This window comes from Panulirus ornatus, chromosome 17 (genome assembly GCF_036320965.1).
Source record: "Panulirus ornatus isolate Po-2019 chromosome 17, ASM3632096v1, whole genome shotgun sequence".
Lineage (NCBI taxonomy): Eukaryota > Metazoa > Arthropoda > Malacostraca > Decapoda > Palinuridae > Panulirus > Panulirus ornatus.
This window is the reverse complement of record NC_092240.1, coordinates 52,966,122-52,985,820: the sequence shown is the minus strand read 5'-3', so window position 1 is coordinate 52,985,820 and position 19,699 is coordinate 52,966,122. Positions and strand designations below refer to the sequence as shown.

The following is a 19,699-nucleotide window of genomic DNA, read 5'->3' as shown; positions in this document are numbered from 1 at the left end:
ACCGAAGCAATGTTTGACGAGAACACTAACTGTGCCGAAGAATGAACCATATCTGTGACTACAAATTTAGAAAGCTATATTTCTACACGTGTATGACAGATTTCATTCCCTTTGATCCTCAGCCCTTAGCGTGCTTTGCGATGTGCATTGCGCATCCACATTAAACGATGGAAATAAAGAGTTATTCACCTGGAATGAAGATGTATGCCTTACCTGAAGGAGGGGCTTCTCTCCTCCTCCTTCGGGAGGATGAGTCAGCGGGGCTGCTCCTACGTGAGGATGGGTCAGCAGTACTCCTGCCGGGGAAGAACGTGGCACCAACACCCAGCTCCCTAGAGGAAGTCACCAGCAACTCCAGTATTCTCCTCCTGTCTTGTAGACTCCCTAGGGAAACACCGCACAGCACCGCGACCTGAAGCCCTTGCCTAAGGTAACCCCTCGCCCTGATCATATCTAGGAGTCTGCCAAGGTCCTGTTCCACTGCCATCGTCTGCAGCGCCTTGCCCCGACGGTCCGACAGAAACTTCATCTTCCTGATAATGGAAGGGTACAGACTGATCCTCCTGAGGGCATTGTATAGAAGGGCAACACCTGGACTGCAGGTTCCAGAGCGGAGATCTGGAACACCCTTCTCAGGCTCCAGTTCAGGACAAACGAGTCTGCAGTTCGTATAGCGGTAGTCAACCTGATGGGACTCTCTTAAACTGTTTTCAAATACATAGATTAAAAGCTTCAGGGTAAGAATATCTACCTGGCGTAATCTCTTCAATCTTCTCGTCTTGATAAAACTCATAAAGACATCATGCCAGCTTAACCTAAGGTTCACAAGCTGCGTCTCCGTGTCTTCTTTAAGCTTTTGGACGTTTCCCTCGAGAACGGTAATGTTGGCTTGAGAGAGCCACAGATTAGCTCGTCCTAACCCGTTCTTCCAAGTTGCCTCCAGGCTATCGAGGAGTAACATGAAGTTGTCATCGACGTGGGAGAAGGCACATGGCGCATCCTGAGCCAGTCTGGCGTAGAACTGTACACTGTGTTGAGGGAGAGTCATTATACCAGGCTGTATAGCAGCCAAGATGCTCAGCAGGTCCTGAGCAGTGGCCACACTCCTAACGCCCCACAAGAGCGCCTCCCTGCGGGCCTCAGCCTCCGTCAGGCCCCGGCTGCCACGGAACCCACAGGGGAGTTCGCCCTCGCTCGACTCGTGCCGTCGACGCCTTACTCCTGTAGGAGGATAACCGGCAGGCGGGTCTCCCTGAAGCAGATAGACGGAGTTGAAGATCTTGTTGGCCGTAACGACTTGATCCCCAACGAGACGAAGGACAGAGAGCTGACCATCAGTCACCTGTTATGATAATTCGCGAAATCATAAAAGAAAATCCGACGGAAATCAGGTTATATGCTTCACGCGAATATCATTAAACTGACCAAAGAAATGGCGACTAAACGACCTTGAAGACGTTTAGACGTTTTAAAATGTGATCATGAATACCGAAGACGACTTACCGTGATGGTGTCGAGAGCTGTGTTGACGGTGACGGAGGAGGAAGCCAGGACTTGGGTGAAGACGGCCGACGGGACGGTGTAAGAGTAGCCAGCCCGCCTCAGGAACACGTCCTCCGGCACCCTGACAGAGTTGACCCTCCCTTCCACACTCACTGACTGGCTTCTCACGCTCTCCACCCGATGCTGACCTGCACCGTGGCCCAACAGATTATACCAGTTAGTACAGTACAACAGGCAAGTGACTGGCTACTGCTGCCCTGCACCGTGGCCCAATATATTATACCAGTTAGTACCGTACAACAGGCAAGTGACTGTCTGCTACTTTGCACAGGAGGGGAAAAGACATACCAGTTAGAATAACTATACTGGAAAGTAACTGTCACTACTGTTGCCAGTGTGGAACATGTGTCATACATCATAATAGCCAACACATCACGCAGACACCCATCCAAAAAAAAAAAGAATAAATTTATCCGTAAATATAAAGCATTATGACCTATAACTAACCGTATCGTCGAAACTATTCTCTCTGATAATGTAACGCTCAGCCATCTACAGAAAAATACTAAACTACATTGCTTCAACTTTAAATGTTCAAGCCTCATATTCTGCATTTAAGTCAAGTGAAATAATTCTGTGCAGAACCTCAAAGAGGAGTAATTTCCCTGCCATGTATCTTCAAGCCTTCAAAGGCTTTTGACATCAGCTTAGAGGGCTTTACTTCTTCGAGCTTGGCTAAATCCTACAATCTTGGAACAAATTCCATGACAATGGATGAAAGCACTTAGGAAAATGGCTTCTTCCAGCAATGTGCGAATGAAATGGCTTATTTCAGTGAAAGAAGGATATGGCTTCTCCCAGCAAAAAGAAGAAAATGGCTTCTTCCAGCACGGGACCAATGACTGGCTTCCTCCAGCACGGGACGAAGGACATGGCTTCTTGCATCATCGGATGACGGAAAGGGTTTCTAATAAGGGAACTCTCCCATCTACCTTGTAGCAAGACAATCCAGTCGACTAATCTGCTCCTTTTTATGCAACTTCGACGACCCAATAACTCTCTTCTTCGAACCTTTTCAAAGCACATTTTCACGTCGTACTTTTATTCCAGCTACAAAATTTAAGATACAAATGTAGACTGAAATATAAAAAAAAGTTTTCTACACGATTGGCCGTTAAACCTACGGGTGGATTAATCAATTATTTAGTTTTACCTTCCATGTCGGTACCAGAGATCTTCACTGGCACCCGTGGTGTAGAATCTTAAAAGACTTCAAGCGTTGAGCAACACCACACTTGCATCCACCACGAATGCCGCTTTCCCCCATTCACAACATGACTTACAGAGTCAGCAAAGGACCACTTACAGTATTACTTACTAAGTCAGCCACGGACCATGACTTACCAGTGATGACTTGCACGTCCGTGCGGTCAACCCTCAGTGGGTTCTCCAAGTCAACCGAAGCTGTGATGGCAACTTTCAGGTCCCTGTGGCTCGTCAGATCACCTCGAATCACCACTCTGCCTGCAATTAGTTATACAAGACTAGGAATTTCAATTTCGAGCTTCTGAGTCCAATAAACAATTAACTGGTATCATCATTCACTGTACGAACTGACATGGGGGTAATTCTAAGTCTCCCTCTTTTCATAACTGACATATAGTTCTTAAGGTCTTTTGATACAAATTCAGGACATGGTTTTACAAGTCTTAAAGAGCATGGACACAGAAATGGGAGATTTCCCTCCTACAAAGACATTAATAATTGGAGACTTAATCAAGAGGATATATTTACCCGAGATAACATGAAGACCATCACGCAGAACGAGGGAGTTGAACAGCTGGTTCATGTTGACACCGCTGACGGTGTTCACCAGCACACTGGCAGCTCTTACCTGGCCACAGGTGACCCGACCTGGTGAATATGAGAGATGCGAGATGACGTCATGCTTTGGTAGATGTGATAGTACTGCTATAAAGTCTAAACTGACCCGTGAGTACTGCTATAGTCTAAACTGACCCGTGAGTACCGCTATAAAGTCTAAACTGACCCGTGAGTACTGCTATAAAGTTTAAACTGACCCGTGAGTACTGCTATAGTCTAAACTGATCCGTGAGTACTGCTATAAAGTCTAAACTGACCCGTGAGTACTGCTATAAAGTCCAAACTGACCCGTGAGTACCGCTATAAAGTCTAAACTGACCGGTGAGGACGTGTGTGGAGGTTTCATCGTTCCTCCATCCCCGACACTTCAGCAAAGACTGGGTTCAGACTGGTCTCAGATGATCAAGCAATTGTTTAACGAGTCACAAGTACAATATTCGCTTCACACCTTCAATATTAATCCAAGTTATATACTCTGAACATAGTGATGTACATGTGTATTTCTTGAGGGAAGATATATCAAAAAATGAGTGTTAATTTAGGTAATGAAGTAATAAGAGACTGTACCAGCTTTCACGAGTGTGAACTACTGCAATAGAGAGAGACATGAAGGTACTGAATCCTGGTGGCTCATGAGTGGCGTTGAAGATGGCAAGGCCGACCTGTGTGATTCTGATGGGTGGAGGTGAGGAGTATCGAGTCCCTGCCGACGATGATGCCGTCAACCACGCCGAAGCTGATCACGGAGGCGGCGGCGACGGGCGTGAGGAAGGTGACGTGGTCGCGGAAGGCGTGGTGTCCCGTTAGGCTCACGTAGGTAGAGAACTCGAGCCCCTGAAGCCTGGAGACCCTGGCCGCCACCCCCTGTGTAGGGCAAAGACACCCACTGGGTCAGGTTAGTGCATTAAAAGACCTCCTCCTTCAGCAATGTACCTGACAAACGAGGAAGACGAGTAATTGCTTATAGCTACGACTCCTGTCATTGGTGGGAGACGACTTGTTCTTTAGCCTTAAAATCCATGATGACGCTAATGATTCCCCCAAAGTTCCCTGTACTTCTGCTCTGTCATAAATTTAGAATACCGCTAACACCCAAGCATTTAGCGATACTGTTAGACGTTACAGTCGCCTTGTATACATGAACATATACAATCTCAGGGAGATACGAAACAGAGAAGTCAGGAAAGATACAAAGAAATAAGACAAGTTTTGAGGAAGTGAGGTGCTAACGGACCCTGCCGGCATGAGGTTACACAGCGAGACAGTCACCTTTGGTGAGGCTGTATCACTGGGAGTAGAGTCTCGTCAAAGAACTATTACCATTCCAAAGGAGTCTGTATTTCCCTGGCACTGGAAGTAGCCTAACTTTCGGTTGCCTAACTTTTCGGAACCTCCAAGAAGAGGCCCTGGGCAAACACCAGAACTCTTCTATAGAAAATGGTTCTAGGGTAATCACAACTCAATAACTGACCTGGAGTAAGCTGGGTCAGAGAGTAGTCGAGTGCTTGGTTATGTGGGCTTTAAGCCCATTTGCGTCTTTCACACACACGAGTTAAATTTGCGTCGCACACACACACACACACACACACACACACACACACTACCTGCATCAGGAGGTGGCTGAAGCGGATGAAGCCGATGTGGACGACGCGCGAGGACGTCAGCGGAATGATCTCGTCGAGCGCCGTCGATACGCCATTGACCACTAGGGTGGTCAGGTACCTGACGGAGGACGTCGCCGAGACCTGGCTAGCCACGAGGTGGCCGAAGTGGAGGCCACCTGACGGGGGAGACGACAGTGTAAACACAGTCCAACACCTGATTTATAAGACCCACTGAACCTCCTCTAATGACTAATTAGGGTAATCAAATCATTCACCTCTGTCGATCTATGAGACCATTTGCCCTCAGTCTCTGACCCAAAGATACACTTGGCGAGATAAATTTAAAGTTTTCTTACTAATAACAAGGCCAACGAGACTATTTTCAAGCGAGTGCTTTAGATGTCGAGTATCTATTAATTCTTTATGAGGAAAAAGATCTCTGAGAATGATACACCCACAATACTTCGAAGACAGGAGATGGGGGTTATATGACATGGACATAATGGATGGATTTACTGCACAAATCAGTTCTTTAGGACATCTTCATTACGTCATGAAATTTCGATCCTATAGTTTCGCCAGGTGTAAAAGAGAAGATACCTTCGCATGGTAAAGTAGAGAGACACGGCACATTTAATGATCGAAGTTTATCCGAGGGATTAACAGAATTTATCTACAGTGTGACCCTACGACCTATATTTCATCGAAAGGTGTGGTGACCAGTCTGACCTCTACTGACCTGGCCAAGTGGCCGGACCCACGATCTTCAGACACTGCTCGAGTCTGGCTTTGGCTCGGGCGATCTCCACGTGTAGGTCGGAGAACACCTGGGCTACGCTGCCGGCGACGTCGGGGACCCACCTGTCGCGGGACGTCTCGTATACCTACGTCGGGCAGGGAGAACACCATCAGGACACCTCAACATGTCTGCCTAAGCTAAGGGCGTCCTGATGAATCACAGGCAACTACTGTACACTCGTATACCAGCGACCTCCTCCTCCTCCTCCCTCTTCTTACCTTCGTGGCTTCGCTGGGCTTCAGGATGGCCAAGTTACCGTGGATGGTCACAGGCTGGGTGAAGGTGTATGGCTGGGTCACCGTGGGCGCGGCCTCCACCCGCTGACGGAGGGAGACCACCTCCTCCGTCCTCACAAGTTCCACCTGCTGCGCCTGGCACCAGGCCTCTGACCTCTCGTGGAACTCCTGGCTCACGGCAGAGATGGGGCATCATGAGGGAGAAGGTTGTCATGGACAGAGGGGAGATAAGACAAGTATGAGTAGACATGGAGGAAAGAGAGGTGGGAGTAGACATGGAAGAGAGATAAGAGAGGTGGGAGTAGACATGAAGGAGAGATAAGAGAGGTGGGAGTAGACATGAAGGAGAGATAAGAGAGGTGGGAGTAGACATGAAGGAGAGATAAGAGAGGTGGGAGTAGACATGAAGGAGAGATAAGAGAGGTGGGAGTAGACATGAAGGAGAGATAAGAGAAGTGGGTGTAGACATGAAGGAGAGATAAGAGAGGTGGGAGTAGACATGAAGGAGAGATAAGAGAAGTGGGTGTAGACATGAAGGAGAGATAAGAGAAGTGGGTGTAGACATGAAGGAGAGATAAGAGAAGTGGGTGTAGACATGAAGGAGAGATAAGAGAAGTGGGTGTAGACATGAAGGAGAGATAAGAGAGGTGGGAGTAGACATGAAGGAGAGATAAGAGAAGTGGGGGTAGACATGAAGGAGAGATAAGAGAAGTGGGTGTAGACATGAAGGAGAGATAAGAGAAGTGGGTGTAGACATGAAGGAGAGATAAGAGAAGTGGGTGTAGACATGAAGGAGAGATAAGAGAGGTGGGAGTAGACATGAAGGAGAGATAAGAGAGGTGGGAGTAGACATGAAGGAGAGATAAGAGAGGTGGGAGTAGACATGAAGGAGAGATAAGAGAGGTGGGGTAGACATGAAGGAGAGATAAGAGAGGTGGGAGTAGACATGAAGGAGAGATAAGAGAGGTGGGAGTAGACATGAAGGAGAGATAAGAGAGGTGGGAGTAGACATGAAGGAGAGATAAGAGAGGTGGGAGTAGACATGAAGGAGAGATAAGAGAGGTGGGTGTAGACATGAAGGAGAGATAAGAGAGGTGGGAGTAGACATGAAGGAGAGATAAGAGAGGTGGGAGTAGACATGAAGGAGAGATAAGAGAGGTGGGAGTAGACATGAAGGAGAGATAGAGAAGTGGGTGTAGACATGAAGGAGAGATAAGAGAGGTGGGAGTAGACATGAAGGAGAGATAAGAGAGGTGGGAGTAGACATGAAGGAGAGATAAGAGAAGTGGGGGTAGACATGAAGGAGAGATAAGAGAGGTGGGAGTAGACATGAAGGAGAGATAAGAGAGGTGGGAGTAGACATGAAGGAGAGATAAGAGAAGTGGGGTAGACATGAAGGAGAGATAAGAGAAGTGGGGGTAGACATGAAGGAGAGATAAGAGAGGTGGGAGTAGACATGAAGGAGAGATAAGAGAGGTGGGAGTAGACATGAAGGAGAGATAAGAGAAGTGGGGTAGACATGAAGGAGAGATAAGAGAGGTGGGAGTAGACATGAAGGAGAGATAAGAGAAGGTGGGGTAGACATGAAGGAGAGATAAGAGAGGTGGGAGTAGACATGAAGGAGAGATAAGAGAAGTGGGGTAGACATGAAGGAGAGATAAGAGAGGTGGGAGTAGACATGAAGGAGAGATAAGAGAAGTGGGGTAGACATGAAGGAGAGATAAGAGAGGTGGGAGTAGACATGAAGGAGAGATAAGAGAGGTGGGAGTAGACATGAAGGAGAGATAAGAGAGTGGGGTAGACATGAAGGAGAGATAAGAGAGGTGGGAGTAGACATGAAGGAGAGATAAGAGAGGTGGGAGTAGACATGAAGGAGAGATAAGAGAGGTGGGAGTAGACATGAAGGAGAGATAAGAGAGGTGGGAGTAGACATGAAGGAGAGATAAGAGAGGTGGGAGTAGACATGAAGGAGAGATAAGAGAGGTGGGAGTAGACATGAAGGAGAGATAAGAGAGGTGGGAGTAGACATGAAGGAGAGATAAGAGAGGTGGGAGTAGACATGAAGGAGAGATAAGAGAGGTGGGAGTAGACATGAAGGAGAGATAAGAGAAGTGGGAGTAGACATGAAGGAGAGATAAGAGAGGTGGGAGTAGACATGAAGGAGAGATAAGAGAAGTCGGAGTAGACATGAAGGAGAGATAAGAGAGTGGGAGTAGACATGAAGGAGAGATAAGAGAAGGGTGGGAGTAGACATGAAGAGAGATAAGAGAGGTGGGAGTAGACATGAAGGAGAGATAAGAGAGGTGGGAGTAGACATGAAGGAGAGATAAGAGAGGTGGGTGTAGACATGAAGGAGAGATAAGAGAGGTGGGAGTAGACATGAAGGAGAGATAAGAGAGGTGGGAGTAGACATGGAGAGATTGTGATTATTGACATCTATTGGAAGAGTTCTTGAAGTTACTCGGGGTAACAGTCAGTGACAACCTTTAGTTATCAACTTTAATGGACAGTTATTGAAACTATTGTCCTTGATATAAAAAACATACACGCTTACGCACTGGCGTGTGTGTGTGTGTGTGTGTGTGTGTGTGTGTGTGTACACAAGATTAAAGACACACACAAACACAATCACCGACTCATATTCATCGTCACTCACCCTCACATATACTTATTCTCCCACACACTTCCTATCTCTCCTGCTCTCTCACTCATTCCTTATCACTTTACCATTCACGTTCACCCACGGGTTCACACTCCCTCCGTCTTTACCACAAGTCCTCATTTTCTTTCACTATCTCTTTCCCTCGTGTAATTCTTTTCTCGACTCTTCGAAGGCGCCCTCACAGTTACCATTTGCAGGCGGAGTCCGGGAACACTATTCTGAAAGCTATATAACACCTACAGTCTCCATACAGGATTTATTTCCAGATCATAGAATGAAAAACATAGGTCTTTTGTAGGAGGATCTGATCAACCTGAAATGAGGATCGTGGATTACATAAACCTTTCCAAGGTTTTTAAAATCGAGAGCGGTTCTGCCCTTGCTTCGAGATCTGGTTCAGATGCGATTCTACTAAAACACATGCTAATATGTGGAGAATTACCGGACTCCTCATATAAGCGGTTACACTGTATCATCATCGTCAGTGGACTGAAAGCAATACATACTCAAGGACCTTGTCGCTTCAAAGGAGTCGCATCATTCCCCAGCTACTGATTGGAGTGCAGTTTTGGGGCTATAGGAGCCCTATAACAGTGGTCCTAGGTTTACAAAACTACGGATACCACTAAATCACAAACGAACACGTGATATGGTAATGTGCTGGTAGCCATAAGGAAAGTCAATCAGGATATCCAGTGCGCTTTGTGATAATTCACATCTTCACGAGAGCGTTCGTGTCTTCCTGTTTCACTTTGTTCGTGACGACCGTCAAATAACGATGAATACACACACACACACACACACATACACACACATCCTGGGGAGGAATACTTGCCTGCAGAGATTTCTCATTCCTGAAGACTATCTTGTAGAGGGTTGAGGCTCCCAGCGAAGACTTCTCTGGGTTTTCATTGCTTATTGCTGCCAAAAATACAAAAAAAAAAAATCTCTTAGCTACCTTTAAAAGTTGAAAAAGAATGAAAGTAATTCTTCATATAATTCTTTTGTTTATATTATAGCCTCTGGTTTTGGATACATAACGTCCAATATCATTCTATAAAAAATTGAGTGTCGACCTGTGTATTACGTGTGTGATTACGAATGCACGAGTATAGATGACCCATTTCTCTAAACTTCTGCTAACTGCTCCAGTTTCGTGACTCGTAGACGTCACAAACAGCCTCTTACGAATAAACAGTTCCCTTTCTTCATCAGACTACTGGCCAGTTAGCCTTCACCTCAAAACGTCCCAAAAGCTAATTCAAATCTAAAACAAATCTTTTCCATTAGCCAAAACAAACATAAAAGCCACACCGTCTGAAAGTTACAGACACATCGTTCTTAAGTAGATTTCCTCGTGTCGTTATTACTGCAATTCCTCCCCAGGTAACTGTGATGAACAACCCCTCGTTGCACATAATTGGCATCAGGTTCTTCTCGCCAAGTTTCCCTCCAGCGGTCTTCCTCCTATTATGAATTTCCCCTTTTCTGCCTCATCACAGCATCTGTGACTGTTGAAGGGCGGTGATCACCTTCCCCTTGATTTCAGAATTCCCATCTTTAACCCTCGTTTTCTGCCCTGATTAACCATTTTTTCCTTCCAGGTCTCCAGTTCCCTAAACTCCCATCGCCTCGAATCCTAAAATCCTACCTCAAAGCCATTGTATTCTAAAGACACCAACCTCTAATTGGTTACCCTTTATATCAACCGAACGTTTATACGCACTCAAATACTGCTCTCAGTCAAGCCCAGGGTTAAACACTTTAATCACCGACACACGAACCTACCACATTAATCTTTACGTACACGCTCAGGGCTCGGGTGCATATCCGTTTCATCTAATATCTCGCCTAAGACACTTTACTCGCTGCTCCACCTATATACACCGTCTCTCTCCAAACCCTCAGCATATAATCATCGTCCCCTCGCCCACGCTTCTCCTGAGGGGAAAACCACCTCTCCCTACATAGCCCTCATCTTAATGCATTTAACCTGCAGCTTTTGAAGTATGGATTACATGGCTATCACACGTCTCATCTTCAGGGTAGGATGAGGAGGGATGGCTTAGGTGTACAAAGTTTCCCAATACAGAAGGCAAGACAGGATTCATTCTCTGTGATGTTACTGACGGATACACTCCAGTCTGTTGTTTAAGTACTTCACTACCAGTTGTACTGTACTACCAACTGTGCAGATTATAAAAAAGGAAGAAGTGGAACATACACACACATGAATGTTCATAAATGTCAATATTCATCTTGAAACACGGTTGAATATGGTTACAGAAGATATGAACAATTAAGCCATACAACCTTCCCCCGACGCCAACCATACACTCAACCAATTACAACCACCTTCGCCCCATTCCCTCATGGTCTGACTCCACTCACCCATGACTTTCTCTTCGTTCCAGTCAACGGCGGCCATGTATTTGACTCCAGCTCCAAAGGGCCCAGCGTAATGCTGGATGGTCGTGGGCACGAACCTCCACCCGTTGTACTGGTAGAACCTCACTCCAGCAACGGTGTTGGCTACTGCCAGCAGCACATTGTCTTTCACCTGGAATAGGAGACCGGGTTACAAATGGACAATATCGTTCGGGCTCTGGAAAGCAAATTTGTGTTGTGTAGACCAAGAGGCGGCGCTGAGAGTGACGCAAGTAGGGCATAAAGAGGAGAGCAAACACATCAATCGTGCTGTGGTTCTATGAGGAACATTCTTGTTATATTACAACATATACATCTTGCTGGAAAGATAAACACACAGTGTCCAAGCTTTCGACGGTATATCGAGCTCCTGGATAATACCTCGTAATATAGTCGAAGAACTGAAGCTTCTGTGTTTATCATCTACCTAGCTAGTTTTCCACGAGAAAACATGTCATGTGGGTTACATTCAGTGAAAACATGGGGTAGGTCTATGTACGCTTGTGGCACGTAATGCCCAGACTATCATTTGGGGGATAGAGACAAGTGTAGGAAGAAATTATATTGGGAAATGCTAAGAAACTTCGTACACAAAAAACAAGAGGATAATTTCTGAGAAAATGGATAGAAATTATTCACAAACGTCAATACAAATCGGTTGAAAAGGAGTCAAAGGAAATTGCGAGTGCCATCGTGAACCTAAAACCGTATTCAGAAAAGAGTAGTGGAGGATATGAAGCTTTTTTAAAAGGTGTTTAGAAGGAAAGCCTATTTCCAAGGCACTTTTGCAGTAAGACAAACTATACAGAACACATGGCGATAAAAAAATTAAACTGGGGAAAATACTGGATCTGTGAAGCTAAGGAAAGTGTGAACATGATTTCCAGCAGAGCGAACTTCTGACCCACGAACCTGGATAGCCAGCCACTGGACAGCGTAGGAGGTCGGGATCTCCTGGAAGAGGATGAACTTTCCAGAATGGTATCGGTAGATCCTCGAGTGCGTGTCTGGATTGCAGGGACCTGGAAGAGAAGAATGCGAGTGTGTTGTCTCACTTTCTCGTGTGTGTGTGTGAGCTGCAGGGACGTGGAAGAGATGAGGTCGTGTGCGTTGTCTCAATTCCCTGGAAATAATGTGGATTTCAAAATTTTCTTTAAGAAAAAAAAAAAGTACCTTTACAACTTCGATCATATTGAAGGGCCGAGTAGACATACCTCACAAAAACGCGAAAATCTACGCCATCATCCATCAAACTACGCCACCACTCTCCAACCTACGCCACCATCCACCAAACTGCACACCAGGTTAACACCACCCACCAAACTGCACACCAGGTTAACACCACCCACCAAACTGCACACCAGGTTAACACCACCCACCAAACTGCACACCAGGTTAACACCACACACCAAACTGCACACCAGGTTAACACCACCCACCAAACTGCACACCAGGTTAACACCACCCACCAAACTGCACACCAGGTTAACACCACACACCAAACTGCACACCAGGTTAACACCACACACCAAACTGCACACCAGGTTAACACCACACACCAAACTGCACACCAGGTTAACACCACACACCAAACTGCACACCAGGTTAACACCACACACCAAACTCGTTGTCTTCACAGTAATTGGCCACAGCGAGGAAGGCGTGGGAGTACTTTTGCTCTCCGAGGGTGAAGCTCTCGAAGTGGAAGGCGCCCTTAGTGAGGATCTCCTGCTGGACGACGTAGTGGTCCACATCGAGGGAGTACCGGTAGATCAGACTGTGGCAGTTGTGGTGGCCTGCAAGGGGGTAAAGAGGTCGAGGTGATGATGAACGAAGCCATATACGTCTCCCGCCAAGCATCTTTCTGCGTCAACGTACTAGATGTATATCCTGTGCGATACACGCATTAACTTTATTGCTATCTATCGCTTCTGTATCACCATATTCATCAAACTAAAGAGTTATAGGTGAGGACAAGGATATGACCTATCAATGTCTTCAAAACTGAAGCGTTTGGTCTCTGATCTAATCCTTAATCCAAGGTCGCACCGTCGCGCTCAAGAGGTCGTACCATCGTGCTCAAGAGATCGTACCGTCGTGCTCAAGGATCGTACCGTCGTGCTCAAGGATCGTACCGACGTCCTCGTAGTCAAGTTCCGACAATATTCCTTCAGATTCAATAAAAACTAACAAAACCCTAAATTCATGTTCTGCCATGGGATTCCTTCAACTGCCTGAAGGATGTTACAACCTCATTTCTCAAAACCTCGGAGGACCTTCGTGACTCTGACGAAGAGATCCCAACCCTGTCTTCGACTTCCTCTTCGAGTCGAGTGACACGAGATGCTAGCGACAATTTTCACCGCAACTACGAGCTGTAACCGACAGCAAAGTTACCCATGATAATTTACATTTTCTTTCCCTCCTCTCTCTCAGTACATACCCGCATCTCGTCTTCTTACCTTTGTTGTTCCTGAAGTTGGCCATGGCGATGAAGTGCAGATTTTGGATGACGAAGTGCTTGACGGACCTCGGGTACGTCCCCGGCAGCTCCTGCAGGACGTCGAAATACTCGCCCGTCCAATGGTAGAGGCGGGAGGTGGTGTGGTAATTGGTCTTGTTGGCGAGCAGGATCCCGCCGGCCTTGTACACGAAGCTCTCCGTCACCTCTCTCGTGTCGGCGATCAGCAGGAAGTTCCTGTCGGCGTGTGTCCTGTAGGGGGAGTTGGTGGACGGGAAGGAGTAAGGCGTGAGCTGCGGCTGTGAAGTAGACGCGTCTCAGTCTGCAGTCGTGTGTGTGTGTGTGTGTGTGTGTGTCGTACCAGTGCTCAGTGTCGTGAAGGTGTAGAGCAAGTGTCGAGTAGGAGTAGCGGGACAGTATTCGGGGAGTGTAGCGAGTCAGCGTCGAGTACGGGTAGCGAGACTGTATTCAGGGAGTGTAGCGAGTCGGGTATACTGGGAGGAGGTGAGGTCTGGTTCACGGAGCGAGATGAGGGGAATGAGGACCTTTTGTAGGGGTGGACGGGGGGCCTTACATGACCTGCCTAACGAGGCTAACCTTATGTTTCTGCATTCCACACACAAGAACTTCCAACCACACACGAGAACCACCACAAACTACACATCAGCACCGGGAACCATACACGGGCACCAACACCATACACGGAAGCCATACGCCAACGCCATCAACCATACACGAACCACGGGCCATGTACGCCAGCAGCACCACACGCGATCGTGAGCACCACATACCATATGCCAGCACCACCACACGAACCTCAGCGCCACAAACCACACGCCAGCAACACCCACCACATGGTTAGGTCGCGGGAATCCTCTGTCTGGATCTTCTGCCTGAACTGTAAGGTAAGGTCGCCTCTTCCAGGCGCCTCCTCCATCACCTGGAAGACGGTCACCTCGCCCTGGACCTTCTCGTAAAAGGTGGCGTACCGACTGGAGAAGGGCGCGATGCAAGCCACCAGAAGCTCGTCTCCCGGCACCACAGTCATGCCGCAGCTGTGCCTGGCCGGGAACCTCAGTGCGTGCGACGTCTGCGCGAGAGAGGAAGATGTTTGAGAATGGAAGAGGAGAAAGAGCAAGGCTGCTGGGATTAAGAGATATCAGACGAAATCTGGGAAAAATGGAGTCTTCCAAAGGGTGATTGTAATATGGACTAAGTTACGAGATTCGTCTATTATACTCGTGCATGGGACTCGAGATTTTCCTAACGTTACGCACGTCTATACATGTCTCAGGGACATGGCCCTCACTAACAAGCCAAATAAACCTACCAAGAGACGATATCTTACCTACATCCATTTACTCATCTTTTTCTCCATCGCTCCTATACCCATTCCCCATTTTCATCATCGTATATGTAATGTACACTCCCCCCCAAAAAATTATAAGACCACCGGGCCAGAAGTTCCAAATGATCTACAACACGTCGACCGTGATTAGACCTTGACTTCGCTGCCACCCTGATGCAGTTTACAACTGTTTACATCAGGGTGGCAGTAGCGTCGAAGTTTCAATCTCGGTCGGCCAGTTGTAGATGATTAGAAACCCATGGCCCGGGGCTCATACCTTTTTTGGGGAGAATGCACATATGACACTCCCGTGTCCTGTCTATCCCCTGAGGGGGACAGTATGGACGACGGGCACTCCTCTCACCTGTCGCAGGTGCTGGTCTAAGGTAAAGATGGAGACGTTCATGGTGTTGTCAATGGCCGCCACGAACAGTCGGCCGTGCCACGAGATCATCTTGACGCTCTGAGATCCTCGCAGTCCCAAGTCCACCACTCCCCTCACGTCCTCCAGTAATGGCATCCCTGCAGGAGCAGAGAGAGGTTTAAAGGAGACTCGTCGTGGTGTCAAAGGTTTACGGAGTGTTGACCTCATCTTTAAGTCTGGGGAAATTCTAAGACGAACAGACGCTTCCCTTGGCCAACAGACGGACGGTTGGTAAACGACAAAAAGGCGGACGACAGATGGGCGGCCAACGGACCAACGACAGTGACACGAACACACGAACAACAGATGAACGGTTAACAGACAATGGACGGGTGGCCTACAGACATAGATGAAATCGAAGAAAACTGGTACGGGATCAAAGATGAACTAAAGACTATTTAGACAAGTAAAAATCTATATTTTTCTTCAAAAGAAGTCCATCAAAACTACAAAACCTCAAAGTTTAAAGAAAACCCCAGGCGTTGCTATAACGGAAAAGCTACATGTTGTAAAGATCCACTTCCATAAAGGAGAAATAAAGTTAACTTTAATATACGAATATAATTAGCTAAGCACAAGGAAAGGTGCTATGGCCTAGCTACACTCACCATCAGGATCTCTAGTAAGAGGGAACTCCATGGGATGCTCACGCCTGGTCCGGCGCCTCCCCACGTCATCGCCTTCTTCGGCGCCTTCGTCATCAGCCGCCCATCCAGGAGACGGCCTTGGTCGATCTGAGAAGCATTGAGAATCTTATCACCGTCTCGCACCCGGCTACCGCCACACTCATCCGGCCACCGCAAGACTCACCCAGCAACCACTAGACTCAACCGTTAATCATCAGACTCATCCATTAACTGCCAGTCTCACTTAGTAATCACCAGATTCGCCCAAAATCCACCAAACTCACCTAGCATCCACCAGACTCACCCAACAACCACTAGGCTCATCCTGCAGCCACCAAACTCACCCAACAACCACTAGGCTCATCCTGCAGCCACCAAACTCACACAGCATCTACCAGACTCACCCACAATCACCAGACTCTCTCATCAACGACCACACTCGCACGTCAGCCATCTCCACTCACCCGACAAGCGGTCCTCGGCGGCGCGGGAGAAGAGCGCGACCATGTCCTCAGCCTTCGTCAGTAGGGTCCTCCTGAAGGTGGCCAGACGCTCCGCTGCAGGAGGAAAACGCCAACCCCGAGTTAGTTACTAACTTGGCAGAGTAATGTCACAGTGCGCCTTAGCACCACGGTGCGAATCAGTGATACATGAATCAGTACAACACAGCACGCAGCAGTATCTCTGGGCGGATCAATGTCAACACATAATACCACAATACGTGTCAGCGCCACATTGCGAATCGGTACCACATGCCGATCTACTACCACAAAAAAAAAAAAGTGCGGATCAATACCACACCGTTTGTCGGTGCCAAGTACGAGTTACTACCACATTACGGATCAATACCACAGTATGATTAAATACCACAACATACGAATGAGGACCACAGAACAGTAATGACTGGTTGGTGTAGACATCGGTGCAGTTATCTGGTGTGTCTAGACATATATGTCACTACAGTACATATGATACTAAATACATATTTTCTAACCATATAAATACTTTATCATACACATTCCCATGTTCTGAGACTGTAGTTTATTGAGCAGCTTTTATCATCACACACACACACACAGTCTCCTCTGTCAATACACCCACACAACCACCCTCAAAACCTTACCCAGTTCGGCAGCGTCCCGACCAACTATATACGGCCGGATCCGGGCCCATAGAGAACCCACTGTCGTCGCTCCGAAGATACCGCCTCCACCGTCGTCGTCCTCCACAGCGCCTCCGTCACTAGCCTGGGACGTGTTCGCCCACGCCCCTGAGACAGCCTCGTCCACACCGTCAGGTTGGTCCTCCGCTCTCGCTTGCTGAAAACTATGAAGTGAAACTTGGGTAGACTAAAGCTATCGAAGGGACATTTTCCCCTCCCTACGAGTCCAATCACTCGTAAAAATCCTAACAACCAAAGCTGTGTTTCAATTCAGTTTTCACACGTCAAACCCAACTAACCTTTACGACTTATCCCCTGGACGAATCAGGTCAGGTTTCAGTACACTGATCCCAAGGGATATGGGTAAACTGGGTCATTCTTACTTTAACTTCAAGTAATGGTTCACCAAAGACCCTTTACTGCAAGCAAAACAAAAGTCGCAAAGTCCTCGTGTGACCACCTTTCCATCTGACCTTGTATTGTGGGCGTGGACGGAGATGAGCAGCGTGACGAGGGCACTAAAGGTCAAGAGAGGTCGTGACCCCACCATCGTCGTCTTGGCAACCGCGGTTGAGACCCTCTCTCGCGCGCGGGGCAGGTCAGATAAGGTCAGTGCTCGTCTGGGGGCACAGTCTGAGGAAGAAGCGAAAATCTTTAGCTCTGCAGTATGGCAGCCATTTGCATTTACTTCATCATAGTATCAATTAGTCAAAATAAATTCCATGTAATTAGTACCTTGAAATTAAGACCTTGTATTGGTATGCGTATGACGTGAGACAAACTATCGTTAGCCTGTCACGGTGCGATCTTTCACCATAACGGTACGACCGCTTGTAGCACAACGGTACAACTCTCGGGAATAATAGGGTGGCCTTTGACCTTGACCCTTAAGGCTCAAGGTCAAAGGCCACCCTATCATACCAGAAGGCCGTACCGTCATGCTCAAAGGGTCGTACAGTCACCCTCAGATGGCTAGCATAACCCACAACAAACAAACCAAACTATCCGCCATTCAGTACACAAAATCTTAATTTCACTCATTTACCCAACATGTCGACCGAAATCTTCGTACTTACCAGAAGTTTCAGGACGTGTTTATGGTCGGGTCGTCGACCATATCCGTCCGGGTCTGACGAGTAGAGGTACTGAGGACACTGCTGACGGAGGACCGTCACAGCCCCAGGGACAGTGCGACAGGAGGACGAGACACTCTCCCCCGCGATCATTTTACGAACGATAACACTGCATCTGGCAACTCACTTCTCAGTGCTGCGCCTGATCGAGAGATGGCGCTGATGTTGGTGTTCGTGGTTGGTTGGCTGGTTGTATGTAGACACAGACTCGAGTATTCTAACTTTCCTGTTCGGCTGTCGAAAGAAAGATGCCATATGATGATGAGCAGTCTTGCTTCATAACACACACACACACACACACACACGAACATTCGTAATATTTACACACACAAACACACACACGAACATTCGTAATATCACCATCAAATAACGAGAGGCAGCCATACAGCACAGAGTTGGTTACTTCAGCAACAACAAAGAAGAACCCTACCCAATTGCCTATTAACCCCAGGAAGGCCAAGATCACCAGTAGATTAATTTCAAGCCATTTCAGGCGCTTGCCCATGTAGTCTGTTACCCGCTTTCACCTCGCGCATGGCGGGCGGGGCTTAGCACAGAGAGGAGTTTCTTATCTGAAATTGATCTTATTTTCACTACGCCCTTATCACCCTCGTTCGCTCTAATAAAGGCTCATTGACGGTAGACATGAGTAGAGCGGGGTCAGCCGCTGCTCAGCACCCGAGCTAAGGCTCAATACAATTTTTTTTCTTTTCACGCGAAGCGCTTTGCCTGGTCTCGACCCCAGGCTTCACGTGTGTCTCGAGCCGGGCCGAGTGAACCCCACGAAGCCAAAGATTTCTCATCTCCATTATTAAATGTTTGTTTAGAAGGGAGGAAGGGAAGGGTCTCTTGTACTATCTGCGTCTTCGATACAACGTTTGGACTTCAATAAGATACTGAATGTCTCCTCGTGGGTAGACGACATATTTCAAGGTGAAGTTTCTGAAACATTTCGGGACAGTTCCAGTCAGCTTCGGTGTGACGCTAGTCGCCTGAGAGAGGAGAGTAAGTGCTGGAACGAGCAGTTGAGCGCAAAGTACACTTCTGTATGACTGATTTATACACACGACGGGGCGATAGAACTCGTTCTGATTACCTTTATAATTATCTTTGCAATTACCTTCATGACGCTACCTTTTCCCATGGGTCTAGTCATAACTTTCCATAAACTCGACAAAAGAACGTAGCAAAAAAAAAAAAAAAAAAGCAAAAAGAAGCGGATTCTATATTCAGGTGTAATTGCCTTTTAATGGTAGAGCTTTTATAGAAAGAAGATGAAGGAAAAATAAAGGCCTCTGGGGTTTGCTCTGGTTTCATGCATTTTAATGAGTGCAGAAAGAAGGGACGGCAGTACCTATATAAAGGTGCAGGAGGAAATTTAAAAAGCAATTTGCATATTATTGCTATCGTGCAGGATTAACACGCTATCT

At 47.3% G+C, this 19,699-nt stretch overlaps 1 protein-coding gene across 2 annotated transcripts in view; it reads right to left on the bottom strand.

Moving 5' to 3' along the window:
- The window catches only part of LOC139754780 (uncharacterized), a 38,281-nt gene extending 19,385 nt beyond the window's left edge, over window positions 1-18,896 (bottom strand). The window contains exons 1-21 of one of the 2 annotated variants that reach the window (XM_071672562.1): window positions 18,700-18,896; window positions 18,213-18,503; window positions 17,610-17,769; window positions 17,098-17,300; window positions 16,439-16,531; window positions 15,957-16,082; window positions 15,289-15,446; window positions 14,428-14,666; window positions 13,578-13,828; window positions 12,735-12,911; window positions 12,028-12,137; window positions 11,080-11,248; window positions 9,524-9,609; window positions 6,009-6,194; window positions 5,731-5,875; window positions 4,992-5,167; window positions 4,050-4,251; window positions 3,298-3,417; window positions 2,908-3,027; window positions 1,504-1,691; window positions 214-1,342 (exon numbers count right to left, since the gene is read on the bottom strand). In XM_071672562.1, coding sequence (XP_071528663.1) covers window positions 214-1,342; window positions 1,504-1,691; window positions 2,908-3,027; window positions 3,298-3,417; window positions 4,050-4,251; window positions 4,992-5,167; window positions 5,731-5,875; window positions 6,009-6,194; window positions 9,524-9,609; window positions 11,080-11,248; window positions 12,028-12,137; window positions 12,735-12,911; window positions 13,578-13,828; window positions 14,428-14,666; window positions 15,289-15,446; window positions 15,957-16,082; window positions 16,439-16,531; window positions 17,098-17,300; window positions 17,610-17,686 — 3,955 coding nt within the window. In that variant the 5' untranslated portion in view covers window positions 17,687-17,769; window positions 18,213-18,503; window positions 18,700-18,896. The remainder of the gene's footprint in view (window positions 1-213; window positions 1,343-1,503; window positions 1,692-2,907; window positions 3,028-3,297; window positions 3,418-4,049; window positions 4,252-4,991; window positions 5,168-5,730; window positions 5,876-6,008; window positions 6,195-9,523; window positions 9,610-11,079; window positions 11,249-12,027; window positions 12,138-12,734; window positions 12,912-13,577; window positions 13,829-14,427; window positions 14,667-15,288; window positions 15,447-15,956; window positions 16,083-16,438; window positions 16,532-17,097; window positions 17,301-17,609; window positions 17,770-18,212; window positions 18,504-18,699) is intronic. The other variant, XM_071672563.1, reaches the window with a different exon arrangement.
- Between the last annotated feature and the right edge of the window lie 803 nt (window positions 18,897-19,699).